Source organism: Helicoverpa armigera, chromosome 19, assembly GCF_030705265.1.
Source record: "Helicoverpa armigera isolate CAAS_96S chromosome 19, ASM3070526v1, whole genome shotgun sequence".
Lineage (NCBI taxonomy): Eukaryota > Metazoa > Arthropoda > Insecta > Lepidoptera > Noctuidae > Helicoverpa > Helicoverpa armigera.
The window spans coordinates 1,076,920-1,100,340 of NC_087138.1; the positions used below are offsets into that span (position 1 = coordinate 1,076,920).

The window sequence follows — 23,421 nt, forward strand, 5'->3', positions numbered from 1 at the left end:
TATGAATTTTCTACGAAGGTTTGATAAATGTATGTACCGTCTTAATAACAAATGAAATTAATTTTGTATTAATTTTGAGCTTTTTACTTTTTTAGTACAGTTTAGTTTTCTTGTTCTGATTATTATTTTTCGGTATAAATTACCGAGTTTTCAGATTATCACGGGCCGAAGCTAATTGCCAACCTATTCGAGTTATGAAATGAGATAGGATATGTATTGTATAGGCCTCGAGTGTCTAAAGGGATTGGTTGTTTTAATAAATGTCAAGTAAAACACAAAAGCAAATTTAAATAATTTTATTTACTTAACCTTATCATAAATAGTTTAACATGCATCCTCGTACGACTAACATGAAAATAAGCGTCTTTTATGCTACACAAAAACAATTACACAGTATTAAATAAAATTGTTATCAAAAAGTTCATACACTGCAGTGCACTCTTATCGACACACCGTAAAAAAATATTACGTTAAAAATAAAATTGTACATTGGACTCACGAAATTATAATAAAGATGATTTTAAACCTAAATATTGATGATTTTGATAAGAGGAAATGCAAAAACTATGAGAGTCCATAAATAGAAATTCTATTTTATTTTGTGTCCACCTTATTATAAAACGTGGTCCTAAGAAAGTACCGGCTTCAGTACTAGGTCTAAACTTCGAACACAGTTGAAACTACCTAGTACTAAATACGTTTTTTTTTTAGACCACGTTTTATAATAAGGTGGTTTATGTTCTAGACAAATGGGTAAAATAAGTCTAATTTTCTCACTGGTACAAAGGCTTAAAGTTAAACCATGTCGTCAATATATGTTTTACAAATGTTTTGAGCACAAACATTACTTTTATCGAAAATTTCATAAAACTGTTCACAAATGAAGCGATCGTAAATAAAAGGGATACATTTTTTCAATATATTAAATATGGCACTATTTTACAAGTAAATGTAATAAAAGAAAACACTATATCCCTTTAAATAGTTATACAAAAATGTTAAGATGTAAGAAAAGTATGGAAGATGACAATATGGCTAGTTCCAATACACTCTAAAAATATTTTTAACAGACTTAAAAAAAATAGTTTTTTTTATTCGATTTTTCAGAGAGTTTTCTAGACTTGATACTGTGTCCAGATAATTTACACTCAAAGACAAATAAAATGAGCCCATATTATAATTTACAGTGCACTGAAACTAGCCACTTCTAGAAGTATACAGTTTACATAATTATGGAGTTTTTAACGTGTGAATGTATACATATTATTATTGATGATGCACAAGTGTAAAAATATACAGCCGTGTATCTATAGAACCGGTGACGCACGGTATTATCGTAATATCAAAACACTATGCGATCCAAAACTACTAACTATTTTTATATTTATAGTCAGCGCGAATACAATCCATAGTTAGTAATTGTCACAAAATTAACAAAAAGTTTTTATTTTATGCTTTTTTTATTACATTTTCGAGACTTATTTGTCAAGTACTAACTATGGAAATAACAACACACGCCCCGGTGTGCAGTTTTTTGTGCCAGCAAGTGTAAACTGTCCTCACTAATCCATGTGAGATAACATCATTTATAATATTGCACGAATCTTGCACTTAGGCCACTTAAAAGTAAAAACAGTCAAAAATTAAAACATATATTTAAACAAATACCAATTATTCAAATAATAATAATCATTAAAAACATTAATAATATCGTTGTAAAGCAAAGTAATGGCAAGATTAGCATCACTAGATTTCATTTTAATATTTAAATTAAAAAATAACAATTAATTTTAAAATAATGAGTATTAGTGGAATGAAAGTTAATACCTTCTTCAAATAATAAAATATCAATTGTCTTTTTACACTTCAGTGCAAAATAAAGTACAGTCTGACCGTGCAGTTGACAGTTTCTGTCAATCTGACAGATATTGTCAAACTTACAGCTGTCAACTGCACATAAAACTGCATTGTAAGAGCGATTTAACATTTCAGATTACAAACCTACGTCTAGTTAGTAAAGCGGTTTTAATATTTACACGATATACACTCAGCTGCACGGAATTTGGCCCAAAACAAAAACAAGTAGATATCAGCCCAGATAGCTGTAAATTCTAATTCACACAAAGCAGAAGTTAAATTTAAATTTTGATAGAAATTGCCGAAGTACCCAGCACGTCCCAAAAAAAGGGGTATAATTTAGGCGGTCACCAAAAATATTTTTAAGCCTCTAAGCTGAGGCACCAAATAAAATAAACAGCACCAAAAAAAAAAATTGACTTTATTAAAAGGGCACTAAAATATATAATGTTATGATCCAAAAAAAATAAAATAACATCAGAAAAATCGCAAATGTCGCACACATATTATTTTTGGTTCCCAAAATGGATTAATGGTCACCAAATTCTATCCAACTAAAAGATTAATATTACTACCAAAAATCAAAGTTAGTGTCGAAAACGAATCGCTGCAAAACCAACTCCAGGTAGTCTTGTCTGCCCTACCCCTAGAGTGCAATTCAAAACCGCGTAGTCGCGGAGGGGCGAGGCGGCCTGCGAGCTGAGGAGCAGGTAGTTTTTAGGCTCGCCGCCGCGGCTGAAGCTGGCCGGTGGAGCCGGCCAGCAAGCCGAAGCTGCGGTGGTGAGCGTGAAAACCATCTGCGACGATAAGCTCGCATGGGACCGCCGGAGCCCTGCAGCGCCGGAGCCGTGACAGAAGCCATGCTTGCTGCATGTTGCGTGCTTACATTTTAAACGCACTGAGTTACACACAAATTCATATAAAACAATAAATAAGCGACGTACGTTTGGGAACCCTAGTATATTAATTGGTATTTGGGAAATATTCTAGCGATCGTTAGCTTTTTTAGTCTAACAAAAATGACCAAATTAGGAGTCATGGTATTACATAATTGGTAACATGTAAGTAGTGACAATATATAATATTTGGTCTAAAGTGTATTTTCAAGGCGTCCATATATTTTTTTAGTAGTCAATAATACGAAAAAATGGTTTTATCTATTAATATTTTTGGAAACGTTATTTGGTGACCATTTATCCATTTCGGTAACCGTTTAGAATTTTTTTGGTAGTAAAATAGGTACTTTTTTGGGTGGTGTTTAAACATAAGCCAAAAAAAAGTAATTGAAAAGATAGGATAGAAAAAAGTCCGATGATTCATTTAAATAATGGTTATAAAGGCCTAAATGTGCTTGGGCCAGATACCAGATACCGTGCCGCTGAGTGTATTTTATGTTACGTACAAAATCGTGAATTTTGTTTGTCTCACTAAGTACGAAACGCTCAGTCAAGACTTTTTATAACACACAGTGTAAAAACGAACCAGTGGATCAGATCCAATCACGCAAAATTCCAAATAAAAAAAAGTAAATTTAATATTTTAAAAATCCTAATTCATTAATTTCACTGTCAGGGAATGTAATTTAGGTCCCACAGCAAAGTAATTTAAATTTTATTAATATCCTAACTAAATCAATAAATCTAATGCGAAGACTGAAATTTATCATGTTTTTGTCTACCAAAGGTTTTTCTAATGAAACAAACATACAAGCATTTCTTAATAACATATAACCGCCGCACGCTAAGTTAATAATTTAGCATAATTCATCTAAATTAATATCTATTTGTATTAAACATAGTTTTTATATCAAAGAGGATTCACATCTAATCAAACCTTTCAACATTATTCCGAGAATTTTAGTAAAAAATTATGAACATTAGGAAAGTAAAATTTGTAAAAGTCTAGTATCAGTCGTAATTCTATGTTTTTGGGCGTTAAAAACTAGGGATTGCCACTCAATCGATCAGTGAGATTCGCATACTCGGAACGTGATTTTTTTAAGTTATACATTTAAGTATAAATAACAACTACGTTACAACGATCGATATTTTATCATTAATGATTAAAAAAATCATTGCTTTTTTTACAAGAGATTTTTATACAATAATGATAATGCCTTAAAATTTACATTCTACGTGATATATCCTTATCGTTAGCAAAAAAATGTAAATTTCGCAAAACGCTTTTGTAAAAATAAATAGAAAAAACAAACAAATACCTAAGTACATCTCACTAGATTTATTGCGAAATCTACAATTTTATATTTTTTTATTACAACTGTGTACTTATACTAGTTTCTGTCAAAATAACACTCGGTGCGTTTCGCATTTCTATCGCATATTCCTTACCCGGCTGAATATAAAATTGAATAAAAATGCATACTGTTTACATTTATTCGGCCGGAAGTGTAATTTCTAGGAGTATATTTTAGTGTAGTAGAAAAAATATTAATACTTAGCTATTTTATGTGTCTTTAGCGATATAGGCCTAGTATGTAACTATTTAAGTTTTTCGTCAATAGTACCAAATGTAATTAGACCATATTCCTTTATAGTTAAAGCTGATTTTTGCAAATTCTACTTCAAGAAACTGATTCAAATTGCTTCACTGTTACATTTGGTACAAATTGATGTGAAGTCCAAAGTTTTATATTTTATTTGTTTATCTATTATGTATCTTAACACATACATATGTAAGTCATTTTTGCAATCCTTTAAGTTTTCTTCCGTACGTATAATTTCTTTCTGTCAATTCAATACATTATTTCTTCAGTTGAAAGTTCATATTTGGGTTCATAGTAAAACGAGTCTTATGACCTTTTTACGTATCCTTTCAAATGGTATGCCTCTAGATCGTATTTCAAGCAATTGACATAAAGTTGAAAATGGCATATATTAACGAAAGCTAAAATTTTCGTTCGGAGATGAGTATTATTTTAGCACACATTTTTTTGGTAATCTTTCGAGCACCTATGTATGGCAGTTAGCATTGCACAGTTTATTAGAATGTATTTATTCCGGTAGTCAATATTTGTGAATAAGGTCTATTAAAATGAGTACTCTATCAGTAAAAATCGCTTTTGTTATCCAATGTGCCTAAATTTTTCGATAGGGACGTATGTCAAAAAATAAATCATAAGACCTTTACTCAATTTTAGTTCACTGATCAATGATGTTAAGTATACATTTTTCGTTACCAACTTTTTTTATCGATGTAAGTAGCGACCGTCTTACAGTTCGCGGAGTTCAGCACAGAGCCTTTTTCATTGACAAACTATTATCGACTCTTTCTCTATTGAAATATAATCTAAAATCAATTAACACAACTGTGGCATACAGTTGTTTTAATCCACAGCTGTCTTGATTAATTTGAGATTACATTTAAATGTTAATAAAGTCGATTATATTACGACAATGATAAATGTTCTTCATATACTGCTGCTGTCATTGAACATCGTTGACCGTCGTTACTTCATCCACATCCTTGATTTGACAGTTCGGGTAGTCAGAAGCCAGTAAGTCTGACACCACCTAACCAAGGTGTATTGGGTTGCCCGGGTAACTGGGTTGAGGAGGACAGATAGGCAGTCGCTCCTTGTGGCACACTGGTACTCAGCTGCATCCGGTTAGACTGGAAGCCGACTCCAACATAGTTGGGTGAAGGCTCGGGAGATGACGACGTTCTTTATATTCAGTGGCGAAGTTAGGGATGTATATGGGCCCCCTATGTGATGAGCCTGGGTGCGTGCAGGCCGTAGAGGCGGCGTGCGAGCGGGGGCCGGTGTCGCGGCTCGTCAGTGGCGCGCGGGGCCCAGTCCTGCAGCCGCGCCCCGGCGGCTAAGCGATGTGTCAGTCGATGCGCGATACTGAATCCGCCACTGCCTTCTAGTTGCGTTAGGACGATGATTACTTGTCTGTAGGCAAAACAGAACATACATTTTTAGCGGACTATAAAAAAGATATATATTTTTTTGCGTCTGTATCGCAAGGAATCTGCATCCTGTCGGCTAAAGGCCTTCACTGCATTGGTAGTCGGTCATTCCAAGCGAGGGCCGTGTTGCGTTTAAAGACGCGTATTTTCCCCATTCATCTTTTTTGTATTGTTTACATTGTTCAAGTGTTTACTACACATGCAATAAAACTCATTTTCTTTCTTTCTATTCGACTTCATCTATTGCTAAAAGGACTTTTGGTTGATACGTCCTTACAAGAACATATCACCCTAACCATTTAAACAGCAATACAAACAAACTTACGGATTCACCACTAAATAACACCCATTCAAAGTAAATAAATAACTTATTCACTTCATTACATTATACTAACCTGTGTAAAGGTGGAACGGAGTCGATAGTTTTGAGTTCACCTCTAGTGGACACCACGTTGTAGCTCTCTTGACAGTCACACTTCACGTGAATCCATTTATCTGTGTGCCGGTTTTCCACCATCACTACTAGACCGGCCCAGCCCTGAAAAGAAAAAAATAAAAATTTAATTATCAGGAAATCCCGCAACGAAAACTTCTGAGCCTATTTTTAAGTGACTTCCAAAAAAATTTGGAGGTTCTCAAGTCCATTGTTTCTATCTATTTCGAACTTTTTAAGACATGAATTAGATAGAGATAGAATAACATTTTAATTTCTCAATAAATGTTCTTGAGAGTACCTACATATATTTTCTTTAAAAGTAGTCTTAATAAGAATTAAACAGGCCAATTTTCAGACAAAAACACATACAAAAAATCTACATATAAAAGCAGCTCAAGTCTCGATTTATTTAGCGACCTTTCACTATAACCCTAAGAAAATATACTTAGTAAATACCTTAAAAAGCTACATACCTTAGTCAAATAATAGGCAGTCATGCCTTGCCTCCCTTCATGCCTCTGGCCTCTCGCTAGCGTCAGGCCTATTATCGCATCGGCCAGTATATGCGGGTGTAACGAAGGCCTCTCTACAGAGAGAGGCTTGGACGAATGGGCGGCTAACACGTGCCTAGGCCAGGCCGAACTGTCGGCTAGTTCTAGGCCTGTGTGCCAGTGGTTGAAAGCTAGGCATACGACTAGGTAGAAGCCTTTTTCTAACATTTTGTGACAGCCGACGAAGCCCCGTACCTGGGAAGAAAATTACGTTTCTAAATTTATATTTACATAAAGGGCGTTGAAACATAGTTCCTCATGTCATTAGGCTGGCGATGTACATATTGATTTAGTTTACTTTAAAACAATGTAAATATCACGATTTAAATAAAATAAAGCAGTAATTTGATTAGTTTTTTTTTTACAGATTACTATCGATTTCTTTGTGCATAGTAACTATTACACTTTATCCGATGTGATTTAATTATTTTTTCACCCAAGGGTATCGGGTTGCCCGGGTAACTGGGTTGAGGAGATCAAGTAGGCAGTTGCTCCTTGTGGCACACTGGTACTCAGCTACATCCGGTTAGACTGGAAGCCGACCCCAACATACATAGTTGGGAAAAGGCTCGGGAGATCATGTCGTGAGTCTTACCTGTCTTTTGCTATGCGCAACCAATTTGCCAACTTGCGCACTAGGGCCGGATTTCGTGCGGAATACGACCACGCATAAGTCTAGCTGCGAACGTTGACTTTTCGCTGAGTTCCTGCAAATTTAAGCATATTATTAAAACTTTATTAAGCATTTATTTATAAATAGCGTATTCTGCACAATAATAAAAAACGAATAAGTTTAGCGCTCTCATTGATTACGTCACTGCAATAACCGTAAGCCGTAAAGTAACATCTCTGCGATAACCAGAATGAAATACAAAAGATTCGAGAACGTTTGTTCCTAACTTTTTTTATATGTATTTGGGAATTTTGATCGCCTTTTCATAAAAATGCTTGTTTTACATTGACTTTATATTAATATAGATATCTATCTATACTCACTCTCCTTTTTTTGTCGTCAACTAAAACGAAACGATTTGTATAATAATGAGCGGGTGACGGGGAAGTAGGAATGCTTCAACACTATAAGCGTGTACTAGTATCCGGAATTTAGTAGCGGACCGCCTTCGAGTTTTGAGTGAACTGTACCTCTGTCCCTCTTGAAAGAGCGTGAAGTCCACTTCAGTAGGCTGGCTGGCAGTGAGCAGCAGGCAGGTCAGGTGTCGGGTCGAGGACATGGGGGGCAGGATGCCGGCGAGTCGGACCTCGTGCCAGCCCACACGGACCTTGCATATGTCTATGCAGTCGAAGTATCTGTGGGGAGGTTAAAAAGGAATTAGTTGTGAGCAGATGGGTACATTTTGAAAGGTGAAAAAGGTTATTTTAGGTTATGTTTTATATTGCCGGATTCTTCAAGCGGAAAAATCGAGTTGGGTACTTGTACAAAAATTACTTTAAAAACCGCTTGATACCGCTACCGCCGAACTAAGCGGCGTCACTTGAATAAATAAAGTGGAAAGTCTGTAACAGAACTGTTATTTCGTAATTTATAAAACTGTCATCAGAACTTAATAATAATTGAAATGGAGTTGAGTTAATGGCAATTGGCTGATATGATGATGATGAATTAGTGTCCCACAGAAAGCAGTATCAAAAAATTTCAACAGTAGTTAACACCTTTACAGTCATACCAGAAAAACTTTTAAAAGTCTATTGAACACTTGTCTAAAAAATGACAAATTATGACGTTAAGATAAGGTCCGTTTTGCAGCCATACTTTTTTTAGATAAGTTTTAGATTCAACACGTGTTTTAGTTTTTGTAGTAAGGCTCTTTAGTGATTGCTTTCCATTTAAAAGAGTTATCTTATAAACAAAACAAGCACTCACTTCAAAACATCATCAAAACTAATCCAAAAGACGCCCTGATCCCTATCAATATGGTGTGCCTGCTTCAACTGCCTCAGCGCAGCCCGCGCGGCCGGCGTCCACCGCGCGCAGCCCGCGCCCCACGCGCCGCGCCACGTGTAGTGCCCCCAGGGGTTGCGCAGCCGGAGCAGCCGCGTGGGGCTCTCGGCTTCAGCTGAGACTTCCACCACGTCGAGGACGGAGTACGCGTGCCGGGGGCGCAGGCCGAGGCGTTGGTATTCTTCTTCGTCGACCTGGAGTTTTTAGATTAGATGAGATTAAGATTTTAATCATAAGAATGTCCAATGTTTAAATATAAGCCTTAATTTCTTTGAATCTATTTTATTTAAGAGTAATCTACATAATATACTAATGTAATAAAGAGGACACATTTTTTATGTTTGTTCGAAAGTACTGAACCGTTTTATAAAATCCTTTCACTGTTGAAATACTACACTCTTCCCGAATAACATTAACTATATTTGTCCCGTACAGGCAGTCACTTTAACAGGACGCGAGTGACAACGCAACTGCTAATAATTAATAAAAACTTAATAATATTTTATCAATACAATTATAAATCAGTTAAAATAATATTGAGATAACTAAAACCCGCAACAATTTTATTTTCACCAACAAATAAATTACGACAAATAAATTGTTCACCTTAAAACCAGTTTGAAAACATAACATTGTTTGCGACCTACGCATACTTATACTCAGAATCTAGCTACAAACCGCCATTAACTTTGCCACGACATACACACCTTCATATTACCCCCGCCACAGCTAGCCCCCATAAGAAAACAGGCCTGTCGCGAGGACAACAGCTGAGCCCATACTAAGTCTCGGTCCAGCTGCTCCAAGGGTGCTCCGCCCCCGGCGCCACCGGCCCCGCCAGCTTGGAGGGATACAGACTCGCAGGGAGCACCCGTCAGTGTGCACAGACCTGGAAATATGAAAGACAATTTTAGACATTTGTGAGATTGGTTATTTGACAAAATACTTAATCATGATGATGTCCTTACAGCCGATTATTGAATATGGCGGCTGTTCTCATGTAAGGAGATCAGCCAGCTGCGCAGGACATATTATAGTGCACAAGCATTTGTGCAGACACAGGTGCACTCACTATACCTTCACCCTCATAGCCCGATGGGACGGCAATCCGACCACCGGAGAGAGATCACAAGCAGGACCGACATTTACGTTCTCAAAATAGTCGAAAAATATATGAAAGTTTAAAAAAATTGTAGGATTGTTCGCCTTCGGAACTTTACTCAGTAGTACGGATCCGGTGGCGGGAGCGGAAACGGGTGCGGATGTAGAGTGGACGCGGATTAATATTATACATTATCACCAATTATTATAATTATACATTAGCACTCATATTATTGTGGAGCTATGTAAAAATGAAGTTAATAAGCTATTTAGTTACAATATGAACACTGTTGTGTTGGGTGTGTGAACGAACTCTAACTGTTCACGCCAAATTACTGAATCGGTTTAAATTAAATTTGGTACACATACAACCTAGACCGCTGACGAAGGACAATGATACGGATACACACAGGTGGAACCGAAAAAAAATGGCATACCTTCAATAGCTCTTCCCGAGACTAACGCTTCGTAACATCCATGTAACTTAGCAACGGCTTTCTCTATTAGCGGCACCCATAGCTGTTTTCTTTTAGCCTGTAAACCAAATTAGGTGTATATAATAAATTACTATAGTGTGGAAGTGTGGATGGGTTTCGTGAATGTCGATTTAGTTAGAAAGGGTTTTATTTTGAGATCAGAAAGTTATGTATGGAAGGAGAATAAATGGAGATAAAAATTATGTTATAAACGTTTTATAACGTGATTCTCAGTTATTTATTTATCAACCTAACATTTATTTTGTTTTTAATAATAAAAAAATAGGCTTAAGTTCACCAAAAACTTACATAAACGTCCGTAGCAAATGTTACATTCAAATTTGAACGTGAAAATAGTGGTTTTAAAAAAACTGCGATATCTGATATACAGGAGTTGTTAAAGAAAACTGACGTATTCGTCCTCGACAAACTTTGGCCTTATTATTCCAAGCAAATAAGACTTACCTGAGAATATACAAGGTGTCCCTTCTTATTAGCGGGCAGTAAGTCATCCACAGTAACAGTAAGCCATCTCCCGTCCTTGCAGAGTCTGAGCTGATACGCGCCGACACTCGGCTCCCCGCGTACCACTACGCCGCGTACTAACGACGAACGTTCTGCGAGGACTGCTAGAGCTGATAGTAGCCAGCAGTTGCCGAGGACACCTGGGGATGGAAGGTAAGTTGCCATTTTTGTCTTCATAGAACTTAAGTAGGGTTTAAGATCACACTGCAAGCTTTTAGTTGGTTGATAGTTTGCTCATAAATGACTACGGAGATTAATGATAGTGCGCACATTACAACGATCAGGTATCCGGCCGGATTAAAACGGGTTGAAGTTTGATTGGATTTACATTTATCTTCCCAATAAACTCACAGTTGACAGTCTATTTACTTAACTACTCTGTGTACTAACAATACACAAAAATATTAACAGCACTTTCATACTAGCAGTACCCACGCTATGGGAAAACCAATTATAAGTACCGCTTGACTTGATTTTGACTTCGGTTCGAACGGTGACAGTTAAAACCACACGACATGATTTTTATCGCACGTAAAAAAACCACCCGACATATTTTCATCACACGTAAAAAAATCGAACGACAAATTTTCTTCACACGTCAAAACCGCCCGCCATTTTTTGTCGTACGTAAAAAAACCGCAACAAAACTAACCTTGCGAGATATCCGAAGGTCGTGGGTCCCGGAAGACGACCCACGGCATCCGAGGGTCCGCATCTACGTGGATCTGGTGAGGGCGAAGCCACCGCGCCGCGGCGCCCGCCTCCAACCCACCCACGTAGTATAAGGACCGAGATGTGGCCGGGAATGTTGAGTCTACGTATGGTTCTCCCGTCTGGGGAGTGGAGATTAGAAGTGTTTAATGAACATGGGATTTCAATTAATAAGAAATCAAAGAATGCATCTTGGCCTGAATATAGGCAAAGAGAAGTCCTTCCTTTTTGGGAAGTCGGTTAAAAACCAGCCAAGTCAGACTCGCGTATAAAGAATTCTGTAATTGTGTTCACGCATGAAAATCATGTTTGTTGTATGGGAGTTTATTTTATTGTAATTGTCAGTAACGTCTGTTATGTGTTACTTTCACTGTTCATGAGGTAGTCTAGTGACAGAGGACGGCGAAGTCAAAATAATTGGATCCCGTTAACCCTTTTGGGTACGGAAAAGTCGAAAATAACTTTGCCTCGGTACCTACTTGTAATTGTACACTAACTGTGTATTTTAACCGACTTCAAAAAAAGGAGGACACGTTCAAATCTCATCTTGTATTCACACTCACCGTGGCACACTGTGCTAGCACTTCTTGCCACTGCGTCCACGCGTGACTCTCCTCGCTCAGTCTCAGTATTTCCATAGGAGTACTCTCTTGTCTTTCTCCATCTGATCCTTCCGCTGTTAAATTAATAAAAAAAAACATATTTTATAAGTGAAAAATCTATCTTTATCTGTTTACTAGTTCATTACGCACATTGTACATCGCACATGACGAACCTTTTCTCGTGTATGAATCGTCATCCGTCATACCGTCGAAAATGGCGTTGTAACAATTTTTTTTAATTTACCCATTTTAAGGGAAGTTGCGGTTATTTCGGGGAAAATAATAAATTGTTTAAAATTTCATTATTATTGTTACTATGATAAATAGACAAAGTTTGATATTTTATTGAGCCATGTGAATATTTAGCCATTCGCGACGGACGGTAATTTTAATACATATATTTATTTATTTATGTAATGTATTTTATTTTTATTGTATTGTCATTTCTGACATGAATATCGATGCGAAATTTCAGTCTAGTAGAGAGAGTGGTCAAAATAAAGTTTAAAAGCTTTGCCACACACTAACAAAGCGACTACACTTATAAAAAGCTAATTGTATGAGGCAAGAACTAACAGAGCAATTTAAATAAATTCTTATAAAATCGTATAAAACTCACGAGAATCCTCATCATCCAAGGACGGTTGGTCTGGCGCGGCGGGCAACAGCCTCGTCTTGGGCGACTGGCACATCTCACACGACGCCGCAGACCCACTGTTCACGTACGTGCACTCCGAACACGGCCATTCTGTTGTTTCTGGCCTGGAAGTAAACAAAGATATTTACGTTAATATTGCAAAGTGCAATGATATATAAAATGAAAGTACGCAGGTTAGGTATGCAGTTTTTTAGGTAAAAATAAATAATATATAATTTCCATATATCTAAAGACAATAACGGTCTTTCACATATGCCACAGAATGATCACTTCGGTAAGAGAAAAAAAAGGTTTTTTAAAAACTTATTTCCGCTCCACTTAGCTTTGGTGAACTTTGTGCCTAAATGGATAGAATAAAGAGATAAAAGAACTAGCTGTTATTAGGTATAATACATAAGTTTATGTTTTTATTAACATGGTCTTTATTATAAACAAAACAGTATTAAAAATTGTTTTCTGTGTGTATTCATAGCTTTATTTCTATGCAATACAATAGACAAGTTAAATATAAGTTTAGGTACCCTGTAGACCGTCCACAGATACAGCGATTACCCATGAAGTTAATTTCAAAAGGAGTTTGAATATAATGTAACTGCAATTTTCAACTGCGACAAAGGCCAAGATTATTTTAGTCAGTGAAGGTTTGGCACGCATCTCAAATATTCGTTTTCAGTATAAATTGCTGTAAATATTACAGCTAAAATATTTATTCTGCTTCTACTAGATAGATAATAGCATCACGAGCGTTTTTTTTCGATTTCTCAAAAAAGCGGATCTAATATTAATACCTATTATAAAGCTGAAGAGTTTGTTTGTTTGAACGCGCTTATCTCAGGAATTACTGGTCCGATTTGAAAAATTATTTCAGTGTTAGATAGCCCATGTATCGAGGAAGGTTATAGGCTACTTTTTATCCGGGTTCGTGCAGAAGTTCCCACAGCATGCGAGTGGCACTGTTGGCAGTAGCTAATAATGAATAGAAGTGAATATGTATATGGTTTATTTACCTGAGGTTGACGTACTTGGGCTCGGGCGGGTCCGGGCGCCGCTCCGCGCGCCGCCGCGCCGCGCCCGCGCCGCGCCGCGGGGACGGACTGCGACCCGCTACGGACAAACGTACAATATTATATCATCTGTCTAGCTATCTGAGAGAAAATATTTGCTGCTGTCATTGAACATCCTTGGCAGTCGTTACGGGTAGTTAGAAGCCAGTAAGTCTGACACCAGTCTAACCAAGGGGTATTGGGTTGTCCAGGTAACTGTGTTAAGAAGGTCAGATAGGGCAGTCGGTCCTTGTGAAACACTGGTACTCAGCTGCATCCGGTTAGACTGGAAGCCGACCCCAACATAGCTGCGAAAAAGGCTCGGAGGATGAGGATTAATTTAAATGTATGATATTCGCATAAATATCGGAAAACAACATGATTATGTAATACTTACCAGCGCCATGATTAGCTTCAGTAACAGGTACAGTAAGACCATGCTTGGGTACGGGCGGCGTCTTGCACGCCAGACATAAACTCGCGGACAACGGGTTCTGTAGAGTGCACGAACTGCATGACCTGGAATGTAAAGTGCTAATGTTAGATAAAATATAAAAAGTAAATGACTTTGCGCAAATTAGAGTGAAAATCAGCACTTTTCACAGGTCAATTTTACTCTTGAATGTCAATTTACTTTCGCAGGTCAAGTTTACTTTTGTAGGTCAGTTTTACTCTTGAAGTCAAGGTCAATGTCAATGTTACTTTGAGAACTACTTTTCAAATCAAATCAAATCAAATCGTTTATTTTGCAGAGAATATGGGTACAAAATGAGATGTTAAATTTATGCATAGTTCCATTTTGTAATTCCATAAGCGAACTTTATTTTAATACAAATGATAAAAACCTTTTAATAGTTATCACCCGCATCCCGTGGGAGCTTCTGCACGAACCCGGATAAAAAGTAGCCTATAGTCTTCCTCGATACATTTTCAAATTGGACCAGTACTGTAGCCTAAGATTAGTGCGTTCGAACAAACAAACTCTTACAATATTAGTACAGATTATTACCAGAAGTTATGCGGCTGCGGCCTAGATCCTGCGCAGGCGGCGCAAGACGCGGCGGTAGACTCGTTGACCAGCGTACACCGCGAACACGACCACGTCACCACTGGTACAGCGGGGGCCGGGGTTGTATCTGAATGAAGAATTATTATAAGAGGTTAACAAGCCTTACTACAATAACTTAAACATCCGTTGAACACTTGTCTAAAAAAGTGTGGCTGCAAAACGGACATTATTTCAACGTCATAATCTGTCATTTTTTAGACAAGTGTTCAACAGACGTTTTTTGTGATACGACGGCTGGTGACGAAATGTTTACTTCTTTAGCGTAGTAGTGTATACTTTATAGTGTAGTAGTTTCTTGTCCATTCTTCTCCATAGGAAGATACTGTTGGGTCGTTTTCACACTAGCGGATTCCCGCGTAAACTTACTGTTGATATTTGATGGTATTTCGAAAATAAATTGACTAAATACATAATGCAGAACTTTAAAAGGAAAATATGTAGGCGATTATTAGAAAATTTTTCCTTTTTTTCTAACACTTACCAACAGCAAACAGCAGCTTGTCACTGTTCAGATCATGATCTAGCGAGGCGATCGGCACGGTCAGCTTCTTGGGCTCTCTGTTTATCTCCACCTTACTGCTGAACACTACTGCTGAACATGTACAGTAACACTTACCAACAGCAAACAGCAGCTCGTCACTGTTCAGATCATGATCTAGCGAGGCGATCGGCACGGTCAGCTTCTTGGGCTCTCTGTTTATCTCCACCTTACTGCTGCACGCTTCTGATGTCGTGTTTGTTGGTCGTGCACTGAAATTTAGAATAGGCTGATCAGTAAATTTCATTGAGAAATCAGACTGTTAAAATCTTCTAGGCCTTCCAAGAGACTCGAATCTGTAAGAGGTGTAGATTTTCTTAGAATTTTATGCAAAATATACTACAGTATTCTTGCATAGGTACACGTTACAATAGACTTTCTTAGAAACGGTCCGGTAACCACTCGACTATTTTGTCATAAAGTTGTCAGGATGCAGTATTGCATATACTTTATAGTTTGAGCTTCACGTCAATAGACTAAACAGATTAACATGACAATTTCCAATACTATCTTACTTAGCACAGGCAGTATAAAATGTCACGGTATATTGAAGTTACTACATCGTTTACTTCAATGAGTTTATGAGACAAGCCTAAGTAAAGCTCGTTTAAACTAAAAAATAAAATAATTACCTATTATGAGGAGCATCAACAACATCCCTGGTGGCGAGCGTGACGGCGGCGTGAGGCGGACGGCCGCTGCGGCACACGTCGCAGCACCGCGCCCACCACGCGTTGTACGCGAACCAGCACTCGCTGCATTGCCACATGCGGCTCTCACGACTGTGAGGAGACGACAATGGATAACGTCTTAGAGAATGGATTAGCAAATATGACCCTTACTTGGGCGCTTTCAATTTATGCGTGTGCAAATATGACCCTTAGGGTGCTTTCAATTACCAACGTCAACGTTTCTTGACGACCGGCTGCGGTAACGAAGCGGTGCGATAGACGTACAGCGTACGGACGATCCTCTTTTTTCATACAAAACGCACAGTGCGGCAACAGTGCGGTCCCGGTACGTCAAACACTCGACAACAGGACTGTTGCCGCACCGTGCTTATCGAATTAAAAAAGAGGATCATCCGTACGGTCTAACGCACCGCTTCGGCACCATTCAATGGAAGATACATAAAAAAAATATTGAGCAATTATGACCCTTAAATCTGATTGTATAGAGGCGAAAATTCTTTGAGTATAGAGGTCACCACGTAAGAGGAGTCAAGGATATTCAATGGTATAAAGAGAGCAAGAAATAACTAAAACTTGTTAATCTTTGAAGTCTGAAAGTTTCAAAATAAGGTAATTGAAACCTGAATGAAAAAAATCGAAACGTTAAACCAAGTATATATTTACTTTCGTATCAACCGTACTGCCAAGAATATAAATGTTAATACGAAATACTGATGCTATAGTATTTAATGAGGACACGCATGACTTCAAAACTGAATCAAGGATTATTACAATACAAAGGAGTACATTTCACATTCATAACTGAACAAAAGCCAAATTCTATTCAAAACCAAATGATACTGACCTATATAAAAAATCTTTTCATAACATACGGTAATCAAAGAAAGCAATAGTTTATACTCACGTGGCTTGCTGTGTTGAAGGCACTTTATTCGGCTCCCTCGGGTTATGGGACACTTTGCCCACAGAAGGGAGCATGTTAAACACCTTAGGATCCCTCGCCGGTCCTATATGCGACGTCCTTATATTGGAAGCCACTTCATTCACTGGCGAAATGCAGTTCTCAGCACCTAACAACTCGTCTATACGAGCATAATCACCGTCACTTATGTCGTTTTGGTACAAAGCCTCGTTCTGCGAGTTACTCATCACCGTCTTCGTATCCTGGACTGATACATAGGAGTACCTCGTCCCGTTATTGTTCACCTGCAGCTGAAGATTCAAGTCCTTATACTTCCCTTTGTTAGGAAGAGCGTAAATCACCCCTTCAGCATTCGTGTCCCAACTGCACTCCTTGTCTATCAATTCGGCACTGTTCTCGTCTATCTTCGGGTCTTTCCGTACGTCAGTCTTCGGTAGACTGCCGCAGTAACTAGCTAAAGACTTCTGATAGTCATTCAGACTTCTCCGGCTAGAAATAACTTTTCCGACTGGTCTTTCCGCATTCGTTTGTTCTGAAAAAGACCGTCGGTATGTCGGGCGGATTTCTGGCGAGTTTTGTGCGCTAATTGACCTTCTGAATGACGCTCCTAGCGTTGTACTCCCTGTCGGCCAGTCTGGGACAGTGATCATGACGCCTCCAGACGTAGGCAGTGACGTAGCACCATCTTTGCCCGCCGCAGTCTCATGCCTGCCCAAAGTGGTCACACTAAGACCTCTCGCGTTAGGAATCCTCGCTAAAGGAGACACTCTAGGCGACAGACACGCTTCGCAATGCGTCCTGATCCCCGAATTCTCCAGTGTACACTTACTACATGACCACTTCTTCAAATGCAGACCCCTACTTTGCTCCCTTTGGTACTCTTTGACATAATTGAGCTCCCAATTGGATTTGCTTTCGTTACACTTTTTGGGTCTTCTGGTCACCGTATGTAAGCTTCTGAGGAACGACTCTCGGGGATTGCACTGGCCGTATCTTTCGGAGACCATTAAACTTGTGGGTCTGTTTATGGTCCCTCGTCCACTCTCGTCGACTTTCCACCACTTCTGCTGGGAGTTGATGACGGAGCCGTGAGATAAGGAGCGAGTCACGCCATGCGCTTGGTCCGTCAATTGTGTGGGGGATAGTCGGAGAGACTGCAAATCTAGGTTCAGTCGTCTGCCATCGGAATAGCTCGTTGTGGGCTTATAAGATGATGGGACTGCTAGGGTGTTGGACCTTATCATAGTGTTGTCTGAAAAGATGGATAATTATGTTTAACACTTCACCTAGCTTACTGTCTTAAATATTTTTTGTCGTAAAACATACCTTTAGCAGACTTTTCCTTGTCCGTCATCCCTGAAGCTTGATCCTCATCATCAGACAGCCTGAAATACAACAATATATCATCAGTCACATATCTGCGCTTGGGAAACCAAGTTACTTCATAGTTGCATGCACGTTTTGTACCCACTGTATTTTTTGTAGTTTATTGCTGACCATTGGGCCCAAGCACATAAAAAGTAATTTATCAATCCCTCGTTTTGAGAAGGATATGACACCAAAATGGGAAAACTTAAAAAAAAAACGTTACCAACATTTTATATTAAAAGATATGTTTTGAGGTTCACAAAGGATGATCGCTGAGTTTCTCACGTCAGGCCACGGGGAATACCAGTTGCAATATACCTGGCTACTACAAAGTATACTAGAGTAGTTGCAGCCCCGGATCTTCAATTTTTATTAGGCGGGGCAAATTCTGAAAAATGCCGCCCCGCTTACCTACTTATGTTTATTTTCACCTTTATCATCTATATAATATTAGCTATCAATATGTAGGCAGGCAGGGCCGTCTCTAGCTCATGTAGCGCCTGGGTGCAATCATCACCCAAGCGCCAACTATGTATTGAAGTACTTACAGTAGTTACAAGGAATATAAATAAGAACGTTCGAATGAAGTGCACTTTTTTGGTAGGTAAAGGACTTAAAAAATGTGTCTAATTAATTGTAGGCTCAAACTGTTGGCCAGGTTTAAGTTATGAAAGTCAAGACAGATTAATGTAATTGTGAAAAGTAGCGCGAGCGAAGCGAGCGCGCAAATTTTTCAATTTTGGGACACAAAAAGTTAATAAGTTTTAAAAAGCGCTGTAAAGTAACAAGCAGTCGGAAGCGCAAACTCTTTGTGGTTTTGAGGACTCCATAAAAAATAATTTTACTACATTTGACTTATAAAAGGTGAGACAGCGTAACTTACGAAGTTATTAAGGCAATGTACATATATATAATATTTCGCGAGCGAAGCGAGCGCGAAATTTTTTGAGCCTACGACACAAAATTATCTGATCAAGTACACTGACACTGACAAGACCCACAAATTAAACTGGGAATTACGTACAAATAAAAAGAAAACGTGATTAGAGACCGAATCAATGACCAACGACCGAGTCAATAAAAGTAATAAACAATCAGAAAAATAGGACATACATTGTCATTTATCCGCGAGCGTAGCGAGCGAGAATTTTTTCACTTAGTTGGAGGATGTTAAAAGTAAAAAATAATCAAAATGATCAATAAAACACAGCGAAGGCGACTTTTTTAGGAACTTTGCTTGTCAGTATCGTGATACAATGTGGAACTTCCTTATCAAACGGGTGTAATTTCATCCAAAATTCTTGGTGGTGGGGCGTCCCGCGGCGCCCCTGAGACCGAGGCGCCCGGGTTATTCGGACACCTTGCACCATAGGTTAAGACGGCCCTGTAGGTACCTAACTATTATGGTAATCTGTGATGTAGGATTTAAAATAAAAATAAATATGCGATATTCCTGGCTCATAGATGTTCGCAAATAATTTTTAATCAATTTTAGTTTGCTAAAACTTCGCCTCGTGAATAATAAATGTTCGTGCAGTCATGCAGCATGTCTCACTCCGCGCTCAGGGTATCGGTCAAGTTGATATGGCCATGAAATTGCTGTACTTGTGCTATTTTTATTTAACAGTTAATTTTTCTGTGGTCAAAATTAGTTATCCATTGGTCTGTGAATTATGAGTTTTGCCGCCCCCTGAATTTGCCGCCCGGGGCACAGGCCCCGGCTTGCCCCCCCCTAGATCCGGGGCTGAGTAGTTGTACCTGTAGACAGGCGCATGTGGGGCGATCGCGTCGCAGGCGGCGCAGCGCCAGGCGGCGGACACGTTGCGCAGCCCGCAAGCGCAGCGCCACGCGCGCGACGCCTCCGGGGCCGAACCCACGCACGACCATCCGCTGGAACAAAGTTATTGCTTCAGTATAGACGAGATAAATGTATCTTACCTACTTTGAGTAGGCGCCAAACTACAGAAAATCAATCCTGAACCGTTACTCAAATTGAGTAGGGACTTAACTATGGATTAACTATCTTGATACAACTTGTTATATAAAAACTCATTTTTAAATAAAATGCAGGGCTACAAATCAAAGTCTAAATAAAATAATAACAATCAGTTTAATTATTTTAACCAGTAGTTTATATTTTAAATAATTTTGTAATCATGTAAAAAGTCAAATGAAAATACTACCTTTAGGTACAGAGCTACTGAAGTGAATTATATTTATCCCTTGTATTTGGGTTAAGACTTGTGTTAAGAAAGCTGTTACCCGAATAGGAGATACATGTGTCTCTTATTTAGCGAGAAGCAAGAGAACCCTTTGACTAGCATCTGCATAGATTTCAAACCTAGCACTTGTTTGCATTACCTATATATTATTTTTTTGAGAAAAGAGGTACATTTACAGGTAGTTATATTATGCTAAAGCTTAGGAGAATAAAATCAATAAGTTTAATGGTAAATAGACCCATGGAATTAAATTATAGCTTGAACGCTCACATGTAACAAACACTTCAATTAGAATTTCCTTTCAGGAACAATAATACTGAGTAAATTAGTCTACATAATAGGTATCACATATCAAATAATGGGCCATTTCCTTTCATTTATTAATTCAATGTTTTGCTACTAAAATGTTGTAGGCATTACATTTAATCACAGCGAGCTGTTTCTTGTTGTTTAACCTGTGTCCTTTCAGATCTCATAACCAAATAAAATATAGGTATATATCACTCTCGGCCAGGATCAGAATAAATACTAATACAGTTGGGAATTGTGATTTTCATGTTCATATATCGATGGAATTTTAAATATAAGGTCAAATGTGGTTCTGAGTGGGTATCCGTAGGAATTGGTACATTTAAATTCTTTAGAACAATAATATAGCCGCAACTGTGTGAAAATCTTTCACCAAAACATTTTTGGAGCTTTTTAGAGCTATTATCAGTAAATAATTTCAATAAAACTGTATATGACTAAAGATATCTGTACATCATTACAATTTACCAAATATTATGTCTTATATATTAGGGCCTTTTTTTTAATAAACTGATGTTATTTGTTTAATATGCTTGTTCACAACAACGTACAAAGCCTAGCATTTTGTGATAGAAAAATAGATTAACATTGATTAATAGTAACATTGATTTTGAATGATGAGTTACCAAACAAAGGGTTTGTATAAGATTGAAAAAGACACAAAAACAATGTTAAATCTATATTTTTAGGCCTTACCTGTTATTATACCGTAAAGTATACTCTTATAGGGGAACAATGGTTTAAAATAGGCATTTTTCACCAATAAAAATTGACGTTTTAGAACACTAAAATTGAAAATGACTTGTTCCTCCCACACTAACTTACCAACATAAATTACAACTAATACAGGCACTGTTCACATAAATTCTACTTCAAATTACATGAGAATACTAATCAAGGGCCGATCGTAACGAAATGAACAGCCAATCAATCGAAAATGCCCAACAATACATACCTACACACATCGCGATACAACCACACATATAATCACATATTTAACACAATTGCTGACACACAAATGCCCAAAACTGCACGTTAACATCTAATTTAGTTAATGAACTAGCTTCAACTGCGCACAACAATGTAATACAATAGAAATATAACCTAAAATACGGGTCACGAAAAATCGATAATTTCCTGACAGAAACTGAAAGACGGCGACTTACAAGAAAAATAAAACACACCTGTTAAAGCTATTTTCAGTTGGTATGACGATCGCTTCGGAGCCAGGTGTAGTTCCTTCGCTTTTTCCAGTCCGCGAGGTATATTCCGGTGATGAATCTCGACAATTTTCTTTAAATACTTCACTGTCATGACTCGATACTCGCTTTGTACCACATTTTAAACACTTCACACTCTCTGTTGGGTTGATCTGGCCGCACGTCTGACAATGCCATTGCAGCACCGATGCGATTGAGCCCATTTTAATTCACACATGGCTATGATACCATATCAAGGCGTCGTTTTATGAAAACAAATTCAGATTTGAGAAAAACGAAAACAGCTGATCCACCATGTTGTTTGTGTATAACTTTTTTTTATGTAGGCACGCGACGCGTCGACGAGATAGAAAATTGTTTTCGGTTTTATCGGTTTTTTTATTCTTTTTTTACAAAGTAATTTTGATTCACATTATTTTCAATAGAGTTATATATTTTATCATACGCGAGGACTTTAAAGTTTAAAATAAATATTAACTTCATCCTAGCTAGTGACATCTATTGATATTAAAGTGAAACATGTGTTCGTATTTAGTGTCTAAAGATGTTAATAGATAGCGCTTCTTTAAATATAAACCTGAAGTCATATGAAATTCGCTTCTTTTATAAAATATTAACGACTCCAATAAAATGCCTGAAACTTCCTCCTGAGTCTGACAGATACTATGCTGACCGCATCAAGTCGGATCAGACAAACGTGAGATAATCGCGCACAAGTACCTATACATACGTAGGTACAGGTCAAACTGAGAACCTCCTTTTTGAAGTCGGTTAAGATATGTGTTTAAAAATTGCGTACCTACCTACTATTTATATTTCAAAATAAACTTTTCTCTTGGTTTGGCTCTTTTTGTGAGCCAGTGCTCTAGCCTCGCCTACCCGTCCTCAATCCGTGCCCCGTACCTAGTAGGACTTGGCTCTTAAAATCCATTAAGGCACTAGCCTTACTTGTCGTACAGACAGACTAATGAAATTGATAACATAGAGAGAGAGAGGGGTCTGTCTCTTTGCGGGTAGTAAAAAGTAGAAGATTTAGTTAGAGTAGGTAATAATTTTATTTGAAGTTAGATAGGTATAGGTACCTATAACCAACCTACCTAGGAAAATGAAAGTCGAATACAAAATCACAAAATATATTAGTAGGTAAGCCATTTTTGTTAAATTTTGTATTTACTTAATTAAATGTAGGTAAGTAGGTACATAATTAAGAAACTATAGTACAATCAAGTTG

The 23,421-nt window shown here is 37.9% G+C and overlaps 1 protein-coding gene across 2 annotated transcripts; it reads right to left on the bottom strand.

Annotated features, from left to right (window-relative positions):
• Nucleotides 1–281: 281 nt before the first annotated feature.
• On the bottom strand, nt 282–22,527 carry LOC110373522 (calpain-D). 2 transcript variants are annotated; one of them, XM_064039377.1, is made up of 21 exons: nt 22,155–22,527; nt 20,198–20,329; nt 18,398–18,456; nt 17,054–18,323; nt 16,090–16,239; nt 15,536–15,669; nt 14,860–14,986; nt 14,248–14,369; nt 13,815–13,911; nt 12,769–12,911; nt 12,111–12,223; nt 11,489–11,669; nt 10,777–10,976; nt 10,273–10,369; nt 9,442–9,623; nt 8,657–8,928; nt 7,918–8,082; nt 7,370–7,481; nt 6,697–6,969; nt 6,183–6,325; nt 282–5,770 (listed from the first exon to the last, which is right to left on the bottom strand). In XM_064039377.1, the coding sequence occupies exons 1-21, from the start codon at nt 22,391–22,393 to the stop codon at nt 5,581–5,583; spliced, it is 4,401 nt and encodes a 1,466-aa protein (XP_063895447.1). In that variant the 5' UTR covers nt 22,394–22,527; the 3' UTR covers nt 282–5,580. The 2 variants fall into 2 exon arrangements, with proteins under 2 accessions (XP_063895447.1, XP_063895448.1); XM_064039378.1 differs by lacking the exon at nt 22,155–22,527 and adding an exon at nt 21,926–22,080 and having other exon boundaries at nt 3,656–5,770.
• Between the last annotated feature and the right edge of the window lie 894 nt (nt 22,528–23,421).

Excerpts from the sequence above, each read along its gene's own strand:
- LOC110373522 (XM_064039377.1), bottom strand. The coding sequence starts at position 22,393 with ATGGGCTCAATCGCATCGGTGCTGCAATGGCATTGTCAGACGTGCGGC. Across the intron at positions 14,370-14,859 it reads CCGCAGCCGCATAACTTCTG|GTCATGCAGTTCGTGCACTC; the intron begins GTAATAATCTGT and ends TTTACATTCCAG. Across the intron at positions 8,083-8,656 it reads AGTTTTGATGATGTTTTGAA|ATACTTCGACTGCATAGACA; the intron begins GTGAGTGCTTGT and ends ACCTCCCCACAG.